This window comes from Tetrao urogallus, assembly GCF_951394365.1.
Source record: "Tetrao urogallus genome assembly, chromosome: 6".
Taxonomy (NCBI): Eukaryota; Metazoa; Chordata; class Aves; order Galliformes; family Phasianidae; genus Tetrao; species Tetrao urogallus.
Window position 1 is genome coordinate 31,621,060 of NC_136819.1, and position 18,965 is coordinate 31,640,024.

At 35.6% G+C, this 18,965-nt stretch overlaps 1 protein-coding gene across 1 annotated transcript in view; it reads right to left on the reverse strand.

Annotated features, from left to right (window-relative positions):
* Nucleotides 1-271: 271 nt before the first annotated feature.
* The window catches only part of CDIN1 (CDAN1 interacting nuclease 1), a gene marked incomplete at both ends in the record, with an annotated part of 111,488 nt that continues 92,794 nt past the window's right edge, over nt 272-18,965 (reverse strand). Inside the window, one exon of the mRNA XM_079537183.1 lies at nt 272-407. Within this exon, the coding sequence (XP_079393309.1) occupies nt 272-407 (136 nt within the window). The remainder of the gene's footprint in view (nt 408-18,965) is intronic.

Genomic DNA, 18,965 nt, shown 5'->3' on the forward strand with positions numbered 1-18,965 from the left:
AGCCAACCGGAAGGAAGGAAGATTATGAGTATCTAGAAACTAGCTGTTTGACAGAGACAGAAATGCTGATAATGAGTGGGCTGTATCTGTCTTTTTGGCTGATCACAACAGAGGTCTGAAGCAAAACAGAAACTCTTGATGTATTTGTGTAAAGAGGCAGTAGCATAAGCACGGGCAGCAGGAGTTCAACTGAAGTTCAGGGCAGATGCTGCTATTAGTTTACACTGCAGGAAAGTAAAATTGCTTCCGGATTTACCTCTTCCTCCCACCATCAGCGCTGAGCCATGCTGTGTCGCAGAGTCACAATGTCAGTAGGAAAGCAGTCTTTTAGCAGGATGCCACGTTCACGATGGCAGTCCAGCTCTTCAATAAATCCATACCAGTAGATGACTAATCCAGGGCCAAATCTATCAAGCAAAAAGAATTTATGTGATTGTGTTAGCTGAACTTTAAATTCCCCACTTCTGCAATTCCAACACAAGTAAATCTTCTGTTAATATCACTACAGAATTGGAGACAGTATTTGACCTCCATTTAGTTTTCAAATTTTAATCAATGTTGATATATATCATTAATGCCAGATTTCATGAATACAAATGATATTTAGAGACTCAGTCTACAATAGTTTTTTTTTTTCTTCCTTGCATAATCTGCCCAAAACAGTAAAAACAGACTTGCATCTTACATATTAAATAACATTTAGTAACTTTAATACAAAAAGAAGTTTTTCTTGCCCAGGACTCAGCTTTTTCAGGTTTGGACATCCAGGCATTAGAAATATAGGGGCTGATGCAAATCCCTTTTCACACAAGTTACAATACCATGAAGATCAACAATGAATCGTTACAGAGAATTTCTACAATGAATTATTAGTGAGGTAATTATTAGTGTAAAACAGAATTCATAAAGAAGCAGAAAGTATCTGCTGTAATCTCTGAAATGTGCCTGAGGAATTCCTCCAATATTACTAACTCTGACTGATCCCCACCAGGCAATCTCAGGAAGTAGCCCTGTGGACTATTTTACCCATCAGGAAGTTCAGACCTTCAGGCTGGGTTCATAAAGAAGTAATCACTATCAATCACTGTGTACTGCGATATGTTTTGCACATCAGTTTCACGTTTTTCCTACTGAGAGCACTTAATTAAAGGGCAGCACTACTTTCAGTGTAGTGTTGCAGGAATTTTACAGTGAAATCATAAATTATGAATGTTGGGTTAGTAAAAGGATGTCTAAAAACAGAACTGCTTTCTGTAGTCTAGCATTACAGCAGTCTGTACAACATTAGGCCAAAAAGCTTTTTCTTTCCTTGATTTATTATATGCCGTGGTGAACTTGCCAAAAACAACAGAGCAGGATGAGCTGTTAGATACCGTCTGTACAAGAAAAAGTTCAATAGAATGTCATGTAATGGTTTATACTCAGAGCTATGCTTAGTATTCAACCAATATGGTAGCCAGTTTTTGTTAAATATAATAAAAATGTGCTAGGGGGATGCACAGTAACCCAAACGTCCATTCAGCAGACAACCCAAGCACTTAGAGATGCGGGCAGTGCCAGACTGGCTTCATTAGGATGGTTTCTTTTCAATAATGGAGGCAAAACTCTATTTGATGTGCTCATGTAACGGAACAGGCATCAAAGGAAGAAGAAACCCCTGTGGCTTCCTCCTGCCTTTTCAATTAGATATGGTAGTCTTTTACTCAAAACTGCTGCATAGTGTTGTAACATTTTGGTTTATGGCTATTGCTCTCCAACTTAGAAGTGGCTGCAGTTCAATGGCAAAGTAAATTACCCCTCTGCATAGCTAAGGCCACACTGACAAATGGGATTTCTGCAACTACAAGATGCCATTTGAAACTGGAAATGGAAACTAAAATTGTGTCAAATCCAGTCACACTATCTAGTGTACTCCAACATGCTTAGTACTAAATCAAGCACGGAAAAAAAAAAAAAAAAAAAAAAAAAAAAAAATCACTCACGGAAAAGGATGATAACTAAGTTTTCTCTGGCTGGCCAACAGCTTCAGCAACTGCCTGAGGATCTCTGTCTGTTCCTGCTTTCTGAGATTCACGTGGAACCTCACTGCAACAAGTGAGGTCCTACCCATAGCAAGGAGCAAAGGGCAAGCAGATATGCACTTGCGTGCCAAGCAAAGTTATTTTAAAAGCTAAAATCTCCAAGCAGGCCTTACTGACTTATTCTCCTGCATGAAGTAGTTCATACATAGAAACACATAGAAATCTACTTGCTCATTAGTAAGATGTGCCAGATAAAAATTTGATGCTGATGAGCAACTGCTTAGCCCAAGTATTTTTCTGTGTGTGGCCTTTTGAATTCCTTGCTCACACCATAAAAGGCAGTTCTATATATATGTTTTAGCCTACAATTTTCAATAAAACTAACATTTTGAGACTTCTCAGTAAAGACTGTCTTTCTATCATCTTTCTGTCATTACAGAAAGTAAGGTTTTCAGAAATATTGTTTACTTTAAAAATTATGTTGAGAAATGCCAAATTTGATTATGAACTTTATGTACAGGAACAGCCTCCTATTGCTAGTTACAAGAGCAACTACACATTTAGCATGAAAAAAAATACATCAGTCCTGCTTTTGTCTGTTAGTGTCTACCCTTTGCTACCTAAGTTGCACACTTAGTTTTCTACTATATTGTATCATACCTTCTATTATAGCCATATGTGCGATCACAGGAAAAACATACCAGACTTTTGTTTAAAAACGCTTAAGTGGAGTACTTAAGACTGAAATTAACTTGTTGTCACATTAAGCATTTGCCTCTGACGACCAGGAACTCCTGCTGCTAAGTGCTAATTTCTCTCTCATTAACACCCTGAGTTGGCAAATCAGAAACAATGCCACTGGTTAATTACTGCTGCCCTAATTTGAAAAAGTACTTAACCTTTTTGTGTAAGCGGATGAGGTAGGGAAGTTTAACCTATAAGTAAGAACTATTCTTCTCAGGTTTATTCCTTCCCAAAGTGCTCGTTGACACCATGAAGAGTGAAACTCAATGTTGTAAATTGCAGAGTAAAGCTGAAAACTTATGTCTGATTGATCATAACATTTAACAAATTGTTGACTAACTTCTGTTTACAATGGAAAATAAACTGCAACGACAGCGATACTTGGTATTGCTATGCTAAAGCAACTTATTTAGTAGCAGAGGAGAAAAAAAAACTTTGAACATACCAAATGGTTCTAACACTACATTACTACCATATCTGATACAGACCAGGATATCTCATTTCATGGGCAAGACATGCTGTTCAAAGAAGGCTTAACTTTAAATAAAAAAGTAAACACACATTTAACTAACTGTAGACTCCTATGGATTTTGCTCTTCCTCAGATAATTTGTATAATATCCTACCTACGTGTAAGTTGTGTTTTGACTCCCTTCCTCTTTTGTTCTTATCCTGAAAAGTTTAGGGGCAAATGAACATGGCTAAAAGTTACACAGAACTGTAGTTCTACATATTCTGGGGAAGCGACTGCTTTTTGAACTACACACAGGCTTTTCTCTCAGCTGAAAAGTGATTAAGGTAATTAAGGTTTGGTTAACTCCATGCTTTGTGCATTAAAAATAGAATCAACAAGTATTACAAAGGCAGGCTTTCTTCAGAGTATAATACACATAGCAAGTAAGACTTGTGTGGACAACGTGCATCACTTAAAAAAAAATCTATTAATAAATACATAGCTGCCATTATAGAAATTCTATTTCAGTTATTGTCTTGTTTTTACATTAGAAGCTATGAGTCCAAGGCAACCAAAGCAAAGCTACATGCACTTCAGTGCAGGATCAGAGTGCCTGAAGTGTCAGAAGGGAGAAAGCATACAGACTTCTGACCCCACTGCTTGGCAAGAAGAAAGCAGGATCACAAAAGCACATGGATTAGTTTAGGCTGCTAGGGAACCACAGCCTAATTTAGGCTTGATACAGAAGATTAAACTTAGACTAAGGGAGGAGACCATGTTTCTCAAAGAATAAACTGAAGGATTTAAGTTAGATGCAGGAGATAGTAAAACATAGCTTGAATGTAACTACAAGCTCAGTATTTAAGATAAAACTTACATCCGATCATGTTACTCTAAATAAGTCAGCCTTGCACTAATTTGAGAGTCTTCAGAGACTCTTTTGTACTAGTTTAATTACACTGATTTTGAAATAAACTTCTTATAGTTAAAGGAGTATAGATTTGTGCATTGATAATCCCGGGACACTTTCCTTTGTTCTTGGAAAGAAAGAGTTTCACAGAGAATTGATGAAAAGCCAGGAATGTAAAATTCAGATAACCTGAAATACATTTGGAGCACGAAGAGCCAAATGGTTGTCGTTCTTAAAACAAACATACATATCTTTGCATGAGCCAAGAAAAAAAAAAAAAAAAAAAGAGAAAAAAAAAAAGTAAAAACCTGGCTTTAACTCGCCCTCTAGCTGAATCAGTTTTGTGCAGGAAAACAAACTTTATCAAAGTGGTCATGTAGAATATGTACAAATCTACAGCACTTCAATAAAAACCACTTTCTAGAAAAGTCTTTCCTTCTAGAATGTCTGCAAGATGTCCATACCAGCTTCTAAGGACTTGCCTAGACATGTGGCTGTTCACAGTTTTGTTTTGTTTTTATAAAAAACCAAAACTCCTTGCATGTGGCTTTACAAGAAAAAGCATCTTCAACATCCCGCTCAACATTGACCCGAAACTTAAAAAGTCTTTTAAATATATGTTCCATTTATTTAGTCTATTTGTTATAGATGAGTCTATACATCTCAATGTAAATAATTTTAATTATGAGAGACTCAATTAAAAGCTGTTACATGAATTATTTCTAATACACATGTATTTAGCAGACATTTTATCAGACAGATTCAGCTGAGCACATGTTACAAGCACAGCAGTGTATTTGATTGGTGAATTTAATTATGAAGGTCATATTTAAACTTAATCTTTGAAGTACTGCATTTCAGTCCCTCACATGGAAATAGGGCACAGCCAATAAAGCTGACTTTATTTCTTTGCTTCACTTTTTAAGTGTCAAGCAAATTAGAGCATTACAACTTTCATATCATTACTTATCTCCTGGAAAAAAGAGAATTGTAATGATTCACAAATACATGATTCCATTCTAAGTCAATTTAGTGTGGTTCTCAAGAATCACAGTTTTGAGTAAACTGGTTTTAATAGTAGTACTAATAAATTCTTCAGGGAATTTGTAGAAGTCCCATCTGTGTCAGTAGAGGGAACTGAACATTGGTAGAGCTAGGCTAGTAGGCAACAACTGCAGACCACATTTTCCAGGAAGGTCAATTGGCATCAGACAGCCAACTTCCTTATGTCTAGACCACTTTACTACTGCTGATGACACAGCATTATGTATCTTGGCAAACATTTAGTAGCCACTGCTCAGAAACTGACTTTGATTAGCAAGAAATTTTCCACTTAAACAGCTACTGCAAGCTTAGTTCAGAATAATTTATAATAAAGTATTTCTACTGTTGTTCATTTATAGAGTTTTAAAATCAAATTAAGACACTTGCGTGTAAAGGAAGTGCATTTTAAAACCTCTGAATACAATTCAAAGATAACTTTTTTTTTTTTTTTTTTTATTATCCCCTTCACTTCTTAAAATCCTCCACACAATCCTGTGAGCCAACGACACATACACTTAAGTTTTAAATAAAACATGCCTTCAAGGTATTACACAAAGCCTTACTTCTTTCACTTTGCCAAATTGGGTCAAAACAACAGCAACAAAAAACCTCCAAAGCTGTGGGGGGGGGGGGGGGGGAAAAAAAAAAAAAAAAAAAAAAAGTACCTGAATTTTTTTTCTTTCTTTAAAAATCTGATCCTTAATCTCAGAACGAAACAGTATTGTTGAACCCACGCTCTCCTAAGGTACTTAACGTTGTCTACCTGCAGTAGTATCTGTACAAAAATATACTTAGCTGTCAAATACAACAAGTGAAGATTTAACAAGTTCTGATCACATACTTTTAAAAATAATGGGAAACTTGTCCATGGCTCTAGCAAGCAATATGTCAAACCCCACACAGAAGTTAGCAGAGTATTATGTCTCAAGGACACAGGCATCCAGTTTATTCTGCTTAGAGTAAAATTAAGCAAGTAAAACCTAATCTGCTTTAAGCTTTGATGTTACTGAGCGGTTGGGTGAAGTCTTACTTTTCCGAAGACAAGGAAAAAAATAAAGTTTATTAATATTTTATGAGACTTCCACTTCCAAGCAGGTTTTGACTCAAAAACTGAAAACTTTCTTTTGGGCTGAGAAGGGCAGGCTTTTCCCTGACTGCCAGATATTGATGTGATACTGAGTTGATTTAGAATGCTGGAGCTATCAAAAAAGGTGGACAGAAACCAATATCAGGACTCTGCCTCTATGGTCACACCTCTCTTGGATACAATTAAATTGTAATGAGGTTTTCTTTCTTTTTTTTTTTTTTTTTTTTTTTTTTTTTTTTTTTTTTTTTTTTTTTTTTTTTAAACTGGTTAACTCTACACTAGAGTCTTTTTCTTTCTGCTGTTAAGGCATCAAAGAGCTGTATTTCATCAGGCTTGTCACATGACTTAATTGCTCTCAGCATTTGGAGAAATAGAAACAAATCAAGTGATATTTATGTAGATACAACATACTGTTTAAAATACTTTAGAGTTTTGCATATCACAACTTTTAAATACATATTTATAGAATGCATTAAAAACCATGCAAGGTTTAACTATCATTAAAATATCATAAATATAATACAAATTTTATCTACATAATACATTTTTAATAAATAAACTGTCGAAACACATTATTCACTTGCACTTATTCGTTCTGATCCACTGTTCTGATCTGAGTATTGTTCTCCAGGCAAATAAAGGATTTCTATAATCCTCAATGACAAGTTAAGGTTTTTTTTTTTAAATATAGTTCTTATGGAAATTATCTTTTAAAAGCTATGATTAAATAACATTAAGGTTACACTGACTTACAAGTATCATGGCTTTCTAAGTGAAGACTAATGCACTGAATGAGAAAGAAAACACATACTAGCTTAAAATTTGACTGAGCTTTGAATTTTTCAAATTTTGTTGGTTTATATCCTAACTTGTAATGAAACATTATTTTGTTGTTTGTTAGGCCCTGAGTTGCTCACATCTGAAAATGGCTGTGTATACTTCAGATAAAACATCTTTTTCAGTCTCAGCATCTTCAAAATCAGGTAGACGCTCACCAGTCAGTTTGTGATATAAAGAGTACCTTACAATCTCTCTCTGTCTGCACTGTGGGAATAGGCTGTTGTAATGAGCATTAACATGTTACTCACATCAACGCTTTGGAAAGAAACCGTTAATCCTTATAGTGCTTAACTGTTTCAAAGAAATTATGGTCAAAGTTGTCTCTAGTGTTAACAGAGATCACTTGGGTATGCCTTTTGGAAAGGAAATAATGCACTTTAGCTTTCTGATAAGTTAGTTCCACTATCCAGCTAAAAGTAGTTCAGCTAATAATGTTCCAGCTACCTTACTAGTAACTTGAAGATCAATCCGAATTTCTTTGAAATATAAGTATCTTATATTGTGCAGCCTTCTCAATACAGGGCAGAGTGAGTTAAGTCACCCTGAATGATGGGTAGAAGTGAAAGAATAATCACATTCTAAAATGAACAATATGAAAAGCATTTCCACATTCTCCTCAGAAATTTCATAAATTCCTTTCTGATGGAGAGCATCCAATGTTCTCTACCAACTAACTGTTGCACCTACATATTTGCCTTTTGCAATAAACTTTCTCATTCAGGGTTAGCACACTATTTCACCATTCTTCTACAATAAGTTATTACGTTCATGCCTCAAGCAGCACTATCTTTCCATTTGGCTTCTATTTGTAGCATCACTTGTATACACCAGTTAAGATACTGCAAAATTATTGCAAGGCATAATTTGAAAAGGTGTCAAGAAAAGGAAATTGTTTGGATTACAGAAGTTTTCCCATACATTGTCTCCGTAAACAACACTTTCCAATCAAGCCCAGACAAAAAAAGAAAAAAAAAAAAGAAAGGCATTTTCTGAGGTACTCGTTACTCTGCTTCCCTGAAAGACAAAAACAAAACAAAAAAGCCCACATCTTATCCCTACTAATTCACTCTCCAGAGATTGTTGATTCAAGGTTGCAGTTGGTTTGACTCTATACATTTTAAGCTCCAGATCAAAGCTGAGAGGAGTGACTGAGGTTAGTTCAAACATTTTGTTAAATTCATATCAGCTCTCTCAAAGGAATGTTGGGCTGCAAACTACCTCTCATCCTGGGTGACAGAAAACATGAGAAAAGCTTTTGAGTAGAGTTAGATTGAGGTCCAGGCAGCCGGTCAAGTGCTGGTCAACTCATGTTGCCATTAGGTGATTAATGGTTTTTTATTTTCAGGGATTGAAGTAACAGGCCATCTTAAGGCCAGTGCAAGATGATATCTGAATAACCCGTGAGTGCCTCAGAGCTTGCAGAAATCCTCTCTCTTTGTGCCACTGTTTATCTGTCACAGTGCTAATCAGAGCAATAGGACATGCCGAAAGTGCACCTAAGAGGGGACATGCAAGTGCTCTCACAGCAATTTATTTTGGTTTTTATAATTACTGTAAAATGGGAACAAACTAATCGGAAAAGTAGCTTAGCACATTTTGATAGCAAAAATGTTGGTAAATAAATGCACTACGTATCTCTATTTAGCATTCAGTGAATATATATACTGGAACTAGTATTAAAGGTATCTCAAGATATTGGAAATGAATTATTAGACAATAATATACAATAAATATATACAATAAAACATGTAACAGATGAATTAGGAAATGCAGGATTGCTAGTTTGCACTTCCAACTTCCCAGATCAGAGAATTAGTCCAAGAATGGGTAGTAATTTGTACTGAATATCTTCATACAATGTTGTTAAGCAGTTTAACTGCCAAATACACCATTGTGCGTAACTGACAGGCAAAAATATTTTAGTGTTGATGCTATACTTAAATTTACTGCCTTTGAAAGCGTAACTCACCTTTATCTATTAAGCAGGGAACAGATGAAAAAGAAAATGCTATATCTAGTACCCACTATTGTGGTACCTCATGCCCACCCAAAAGGAAAGCAAACACCTCTTCTGATGCAGAAGATATTCTTTAATGTCTTCAGAATCTGCTGGCAAATGTCAATTGTGCCTGGCATCAACTCTCTTCTATGAATTTCTCACTTTTAATGCCTGTGGCCCTTTAGCTTGTATCTGAGTTGATGCATTAAACTCAGTGTATGTACAACCGCAGTTGGCTTTGACCCACTTTGTATTTGAAAATAACTTAATTTTTAGTTGTTAGTTGGTAAAAATATATCCTGAGACAGTTAAGTCTTGAGTAGCATCTTGCATAATCTGCAAAACATCCAGTCTCTCTCAAAAAAACCAAAACTATAAAAAAATTTCACAAAGATTTAGATTGAGAATATTCTAGAGACTAAAGGACACATCACTTTTTGTAGAACTATGACATGCATTATGTCTCAAAATGGTGCATAACTACGGATGTGCAAAAAAGGCCTCCTGACTTTCCCACAAGGAAGATTTTTTATCATCTTCTCTTTATACATAGACATACACATACACTATATGTATCTGTCAGCCAAACGCAACTCTACTATGTGCACCTTCTAAAAAATTCATAATGCTGTTCAGATTTATATACAAGTTATTTTTTCTTAGTAGATACCACCAGTATAAACAATTTTATTTCAACTTTGCTTACTACACACTGAACCTTCTTAGCTCAACATCAGAATAAGAAATTCTGTTCACAAGATACACAAATGCAGGTTACCATGCAAGATAGACCAGAAGGAGGGAGAGGAAGAAAAATGTTATCACCTGTGCAGGTTTAAAACCAATAGCAGATTTGTCAAGATAGCTATGTCTAATGAGAATTCATCCAGAAGTCTGTAATAATAATTAAAAAAAAAAAAAAACAACAAACAAACATAAAACACATTGGTATATTATTTTCCCTCAAAATTATGTGTTGAAAATAGTGGAAAAAAAAGTTGGACTCTGTATTCCTGTGTGTTATTTATCTTTGCCATGTAATTACTAGATTGACCTTGTGTCAAGTCACTTACTTTATATGACATTTGTATGTTAGCTATTCCTAAAGATGGAATGAATCCCAATAGCTACAAGGTCATTGTGTTAAATATAGTAAAACCCCTTTAGACAAGTTCAAAACAAAAGAGTGACTACATTTTTTCTCCACAAAAGTTAGTATAATATACACACCTGCACTAGTCAATTGGAAGATATCGTAAAACTGGTCATATTGAAAAGTGAGTTTAATGTCTCTGGTAGGTAAGATATACATAAAACTTATGTGAAATGTTGCAATATTAATGTTACATGCAATACAAAAAACTTGTCAGTTATTGCTGGTTTAGGTGTCTGGTAACTATCACTATTACATATTTTTAACATCTTAATAAAACACACGCATAAAAATCCATTAAGCACTGAAAAATTCTAGTACAGAATAATATTTTCACCATAACTATTTCTCTTACACCTTTTTGTTTTACTTTAATTGTACTATATTAGGGAAAATTATTGGTTAGCAGTCATTTAAGGCCATAAAAATTACACTAGCATTCTCTTCAAATAAAATAAGTAGAATAAATACAAATGATTGAGCTGCTAGTCCTCCCATTAAGACAAAAGCAAAACTAATAAAAAAGAAAAGCAACAACAAGAAAAAATAAAATACAGCTTTCCCCTCCAAAGTAACTTGAGATTGCAAATCAGCAGCTTGGAACACCAAGAACAGCTGAGCATCAACCAGTATTACTAGACACTCTGAGACTTGGCTCACTTCCAGTTTTTGGTTCTTACATTGCCTAAAAACTCAGAGTAAGTACATTAAAGGGTAAGATTTTTATCTATTGTGGGCAGATAATACTTCCCACTCCCTTGCTAGTCTAAAATGTTGAGAATTTTTGGTTTCTTGTTTACTTTTTAAAGTGTTTATTTTCTGTTGTTCTCTCCATGCATGTGATTGTGATGTCAAAGCATTCAAAACACAATGTAAAAAAAAAAAACAAAACAAAAAAAACAACAACCTGTATTCCATTGTTGCCATTTTCTTATAGGAACTTTCTGAGAAAGCTGTCTCTCTCACACACCCAACCTCACAAACAGCCATAATGCAGCATTAGAAGAGACGCTGACATAAGGTCTAGTCCAACCTGAGCACAGATCACTGTGCAATGTGAAGATGAGAACGACACCTTCAACTTGAACTGAGTAATAGATGTCCAATATGGACAATAAAAGACATTTAAGATATTTTCCCTGCCTGTTCCCTCTTGCAAGAGAGGAAGTCTGGTTAAGCCAGACTGTTGTTAGTTATGAGGCAACTCCTCTCCCCAGAGTCCCTAGAAAGGTAGTCTATAGATAAGTGAAAAGGAAGAACAACTGTAATATCTCATTTTATTAGACAGTCAGTGAACATTTAGGGAATTTCAATTGTAGCTTTCCTTCCACTTCTAGGATCTCTACATATCAACCCCTAACTTTTACCAGAGGTCTGAAAATCTCTTACTGTAACTTTAAGGCACAATGTTCTTTATAAAGGTAGCATTTCTACACGCAAGATAACTTTCATACATAGTTTTAAACAACTGAGTTTACTTGGCCTGTGCTCAACAGACCAGTACACATGTGTAAGCTGGTATGAATGCACTCAGTAAGCAAGGCATCATCTTCTTGAACAATCAGATGAATAGACAGTGGGGTTTGGAGCTTCTCAGCACTAAGCCTGACTACATGGAATGACTGCCACATGGAATTTCTTTACTGATGAAATTATTTCCATTAGTTTACTAATTGGCATACTGACCAATTATCACTTGAAATAGTATGGTACTAGTAGTATTGCTATAGTACTATTATAGTTACAAAGTACAGCTAATACAGTCAAAGAAAACAAAACAAAAAAACCAAAACAGCTGCCCCACACACTTTCCCTCCCCATAAAGGCTCCCACTAGGAAGTATCTGGCAGCAAGACGAATAAATGAACGCAGACATACATTTATTTCCTGAAGCCTCTCTCCTGAGAAAGGAGAACTTGCATTCTCATATCAATATGTATTTTTGCCAGGGGTAAATACGACTTCTGCTTAGACACCCACATCTCTCTCTTTCCACAACTGCTAAATCCCCATTTAACATTTTTTAGAAGCTATTTCTAAAGCCACACCAACAGATTATGCATTATTTTTACTGAAGTTCAAAGAGAAGAGAGACTACAGCTTTGCTTGTCCTACTTGATTTCACAATGGCAACAGCAGAATAATGGTAAATTCAGGAGATTAAAAGTGCTATAATTCCAGCTGCACTAGCAAAAATAACTATTCAAAATTAATTTGTAATTCCTTGATTACATATGGGCACTTTAGAACCATTCTTTAAGTAAAAAGTCAGGCCACATATGAAATGATAGAAATGGTATAGAACAGTACAGCACGTCTTCTATTTGCTTAACTTATGTTTCCACTTTAATTTGCTTATTTGCTCTCATTTGCTTAACACTGCCAGTATTTAGTGCTGTGCAAATTTATGGAAATCTGACTTTAAAGAGCTTTGTGGTACTGATTTTTTTTTTTTTTTTTTTTTTTTTTTAAACATATATTTATACCGAAGTGATTTGATGACTTTCTGAAATGAATGAAATAATGGAGGAAGCACTATACTTTCTTGTGCTGTATTGTGAAGTTCTGTCTGGCATTAACATATCATCACTGTTGGTAAAGCAAATGGATTGGTTTTATCTCAGCTTGCTTTGCACGAGTGTCCATCCCATGCCTATAAATGAGGATGGATACAATCTGATAGATTTGTAAACTTTTTTCACAGGCATTTAAGGACAATTGTACACCTGCAGTGTACCTTACAGGAGTTGGGAGACTATATAACATTTATGTTGGAGGAAGCCAAACTGCATTCCAATTTTTAGAAAAAAAAAAAACAAACAAAAAAACAACAAAAAAAAACCCCCAAAAAACATTCAAACCAGATGCTATATTTTGATTGCTACTGTGTAAATACATAATAAATAAAATTTATTAAAACAGCAGATGTGGTTACAGTAAAGGAAAACTTCTGACTTACTGATAGCACTGTGTTTGGCAGCCATGACCAATCACAGAATGCTTGTTGTTTCAAATTGTAAAGAAATCAAACCAAACATGCTTAGCCAGTTTTTCAATTATCTGCATTTTTACTGCAGATAACTATTCTGACTTTTATATATTGTCTGCAATTTAACAGTAACACGCCAAGAAGATTGCTACAGTACTTTTCAAACCTATGCATATTAAAAAAAAAAAAAAAAAAAAAAAGTATTTGCCTTTGCATTCCTCACAGGAAGAAGAAATCAATCTGTGTAACACTTGATCACTAAAAGGAAAAAGTGATGCAGCTATGGAAAATACAAAACAATCCTATGAAGAGCTGGGAGAGATATTTTCAGGAAAATTCTACAAGTATTGCATTTGCTTAAATATTTGCTCAGTGCCTACCTGGAATCTGCAGTCAGGGCATTCAAGAAAGATACACTGCAAGTGCCACACACATCAAGGCTACTGCAATACCGAGGGAAATGAACAGCTGGCCATAGGAAAGATGAGAGGAATTCTGCCTTTGCAGTGTAAGCAAGCCAAGAAGAGAAGCAGTGTAATTGTTCACTACTAACACACCCAGAGCAGGTCAGTCTCACAGATAGGGCAGTAGGACCAAAATGCTTCAAATGCTTTCAAAAGAAAACAAACAAACAAAAAACCAAACAACACATGCACAAAAAAGGCTCAATAAGTGTTACAAAAGGGTTGTAAGACATGGCATTTGACTAGTCAGAGTGACAAAAATCTTACACATCTACAGGAAGTGCATGAAACTAACACACAAATTACTCCTTAGCAATTAGAATTGGTATTGCCATGGCTAAAAAAAAAATTGAATATAGAACCAAATACATTTTCTCTACCTAAGGAACAAAGACAAATGCTTGTACAAGATTATGTGTATTTATAAAATGGGATACCAGGTATTCCATATGCAGGAGGCTAGGAAATTTAAACAAAGTAAGACTAAAAAGAATCTTCTTTTCAAATGAGCAGTATGAACTTGAACCATTGTTCAGTTGCTGCAAAATCCCAGCCTACAGACACAGCTTAATAATTTAGTTTTCATAAATAATAATGCACTGTCTGATTTTTATCTAAGGTAACAGCTTCACCTTGCAAAGGTTCTTGAGGCTTGGAAGGCAAATAGATACAGACTGTAGTAATTTCTCCTTTTGCTTTCACAAATACATTAAGAACCTTAAGCTCTTCTGCCTCAGTGTTATCCAGGTCACTCTCATCCAATCCTCAAGCCTACAACACAGTGACCAAAAACACACAGAAAGAAATAGAAGCAACCACCAGAACTCAGAGATTTTAGCTATAGCTACTTCAGTAGTTCCTTGCCCTAGTTTTCAAGGAGGAAATAACCAAACCCCACACCAATCATACACTCTGCCATTTAAAAAATTCATTTCAGGATTCCTCTGAAAGTTCTGGTTCTGATGTACACAGGAGCAGGTGGCCATCTCCTTGCCCTGACCTGCCTGAAGAACTGAACTTCATGTCAATACAGTACTTCACAAAGCACACAGCTATCGGAATGAGAAGGCACAATGTTCCTGGTGGGGAATTTCTACCTGCAAAACAACCTCTTGCCAAAGGTAACTGTGACAGGCAACCTGCCTAGTCATGCAGGACCTGTCACAGCCAACAAACCTGCCTGCAGTAAAAATGGCTGAATAGGGATGAATGTTTTTGCTTACAAATAGAGATTAATTTAACAGTAAAACTGAACAAAGTAATAACAGCTGAATCAAATGTGACAGCCAAAAAACATTTTATGCACACACTTTATTACCATTCTTAAGTTCATGTTTGCGTAGCTAGTGAATTTATGCTTCAGCATGTCTAAAACTGAGTTACAGAGACATACACAGCGGTAATTTTCTTTACAGTGATCTACCAACTGGATGAGTAAAAAGAGAGGGCAACCATTCAGAAAACAAGCAGCATACATTCAGCTCTTTAGTCTTCCCTGTCTAGTCTCATACGCAACAGAAATATTTACTGCACCCTAAAACTTCCAGAATTCAAACTCTGAAGAAAGAACCATCTCCACCTACTTCCAGGTTCTGCATCTAACAAGAATCCTTTTCATATAATGTGCTTTCAGAATATTTAAGCAGCAACAACAACAACAAAAAAATAAATACAAGAAATAGGAGAAGAAAAAAAGAATATACAGACACAGAAATTTGTGAAGAAAAAAAAAAATGCGGAGAGATGCATGAAGCAGAAGAGTAGTATGGAACATTATACAGTAGTTAGGATAAGGGGGAATGGTTTTAAACTAAAGGAAGGGAGATTTAGACTAGATGTCAGGGGAGTTTTTTTTCCCCCCACCGTGTGAGGTGCTGGAACAGGTTGCTCAGAGAGGTTATGGATACAACATCCCTGGCAGCATTTAAGGCCAGGTTGGATAGGGCCTTGGGCAATCTGATCTAGTATGTCAGCAACCCTGCCTGGAGCAGGGGAGTTGGAACTTGATGGTCCTTGAGGTCCCTTTCAACCCAAGCCTTCTATAATTCTATGAATAGTTAAAATAAAAATCCTCAAAGCATTATGTTAGAAAAATAATTAAGCCACAGATCTCATTCAGCATTAACTGGCACTTGCTAACAAACTGTTAATGAAGGCTATCAATAAAGAAGCAGATGCTAAGCAACAGCACTTAAGTGTTTGCCCACTTCCAAAAATAAAAATTGTATAAAGTTATAAAAGGAGCAAGCCACCATCTTTTCTTACTTTATACACAGAACTAAGTGGAATGTTATCTATTCTTAGAATTTTTCCATAAAACAAATTCAACACAGGTGTATTTTAATGCAAAGCTCTTAATTTACAATAAATATTTTAAATTTTAACCTTACAGTGCTTTTGAAATCTGTTTATAATTTGCAAAGTACAGTGCTTTGAGATGAATCTGAAAAAATTCAGCAATTAATAGTACTTACAGGTAAATGAAATAGAAAGCTTTAACCATTTACATATTATTGTCATCCTAGTTGAATAAGTTTAAGAGTAAATAATTTTAAGATACTGCCAGAAAGGTAACACTGGTAGTTTAGCTTCTCTAATGACTAGAAAAGAAAACAGTCTATGAATGGTAAAATAGAATGGCAAATTTTTAATATTAATTAGAAGTAAAAAGTAAACTTGATTATTTGGTGATATTTCTGACTTTTTACTTCATGTTAAAAGTGTCACAAAATACTTTTTTTTTTTTTTTTTTTTTTTTTTTTTGCTTACTTGAAGAGCACTTATTACAGTGCTACCTTTAGAATAAGCAAATGGTAAGTATCTGGCTCTCAAGAATAATCTTATGGGAAATGTGTATTGCGTTTACTGTTATTTGATGATGAAATGTCAACAGACTGAAATATTTCTACAATAAATTATTCCATTCAACAAAGGCATCAATAGATTGCCTGGTTTTAAAATACAATTTCACTATAATGAATTTTTGCCTGGTTTTAAAATACAATTTCACTACATTGAAAGAAATAGCCCTAATGTAAAAGCCCTGCCATGTGCATTACTCCCTATAAACCACAGTCCCCTAGCCCCTTGCTTTAGTGTACTTCTGAAAAACCCACAACTACAAGGAAATTCAGAGATTGGAATAAAAATCCTCACCACTTTTTGCCTAGGTATCACATTTTACTCTCTGCATTGAAGAAAAAGTAATTCAGAATCTCCTAAAAATTCTTAAAAATACTGCCTAATGTTAAGGACAAGCATACCTACCCATAGACTATAGGAAATGGTTTACATATGTGGACATTTTTCCCCCTTCAAAATATGGGGCCAAAACAGGTTAGATTATTTTACTGAAATATAAAGAAATATTGAATCATAAGTTGCAGGCAGTGGACTGCATGCTAGGGATCTTCCAAATTCACATGAAAAAAATCTGCCATCTCATAAATAATGTTTTGCTTGTTAAAACAAAGCAAGTCAACCACGGGATGCAATGTGAAAAACTAAGATGGTCAGCAGGATCACAAAGAAATGTAGAAAAAAGTTCAAAACGTAGAAAAAGATTTAAATGAACATAAAATTACACTTATTTAGATACATAGGTCACTCCAAAAGTAACACCTCATGTGTTACTCAGTTCTCATTTTTCATGGAACTACACCTGATGCGAAGAGCACAATAACACTATTTGATAAAACAAATTCGCAGCTACAAAAATTATTTTCTGACAGTCACTATCATTAGCTGTGCATTTTCATTAGCTACAAACAAAAACCTGCTTGCTGTGCTTGTAAAAATCTGCATCAGTGGAGGTGACCACTGTTTCACAGCTGCTATGACAGAATCACTACTAGAAAAATGTTGCTCATACATATTATCTTTAATTAGTTTGAACAGTCACAAGTCAGAAGGTGCCAAATCTGGACTATGCAGGGAGTGTGGTAAGACAGACTAGCCGAGTTTTGGCAACATGCTTAATAGTCTTGAGACTGGTAAGGAGCCTGCTGCTATCATGTTGGAAGAGAAAGGTAGCCTTCTTCTGTGACCTGACTATTGAAGTTTGAGCCTTCAGCTTAGTCAGCATCACAATGTAGCAGTCAGAGCTGATGGTTTGTTTGGGTTCCAGGACATCCAGATGGATCACCCCTTTCCCCATCCCAAAAGACAATTCATATCTCTTTACCCATTGAAGGCTGCATCTTGAACTTTTTCTTCCATGGGGAATTCACATGGCGCCCCTCCAGGACTGCCTGTAGACACCAGCTCACAGTGGTGATACCACACCTTGTCACCAGTAATGATGCCACCTTGGGAACTGTCACCTTCAGCCTTCAATATGACAAATTTGCATATGGTGTTCTTCCTGCCCCTGTGTGAGAATTCATGGCACCCACCTGGCACAGACTTTGTGACAATCCAATCTTTCCATCATCGTGTCCACTGAACTGAAGCTGATATTCAGCTCCATACAGAGTTTCCTGGACATAATCCACTAATTCATGTGGTTGAGTTGATCAAGACACTCTCCATTTCATGGTCTGACTGCTCTGCATGGCAGTTCTGGAACACGGCTTGTCTTTCACATTGCTGTTGCCACTGCTGAAATATACCACTCACCACCTCTGTGCTCACATCCACTGTTTGGTCTCCATAAGCATTCAGCGAACATCAACGAATTCCAATGGGTGTCTTTTTTTCCTGCATGGAGGAATTCAGTTCCATACCTTTGCTTCTTTCACACTTCCATTTTGACAGACTGCTCCTCTGCTGCCATCTGTCACATGGCAACAAAGTGTAACAATATTGTTGGGAAGTTCAGTCTCCACTTCCATCCCATCAACATCTGCCTATGATGTCATGGGCCAACATAATAAAATAGGAGGCACAATTTTCAGAATACCCCCTGTATATTATCTCATTTAATATTTCTGTTATTTTTGCCCTGGCTTTTAAGCATTCCAACCAAGTCATGCTTCCCTTACGTGAACGGAAGGTAAACAGATGTGCTGGAATCTTTCCTGACACTTAAGCATCTCACAGTGGTATATTTTAATTTCTGGCACACATTATGATTTATGCTTAATGGATCCACTGTTCTTATGCCATTTTGTTATAATCAGCATGTATTTTAGTAATTGATCAGCAACTCCATTTGCCTTTCATATCATAATTTGACATCAATACAAGGAACAGGATGAGATGCAAACAAAATGATATAGAATTCCTAAATAATAGTCGATCATGAATTACATTTGCAAAGT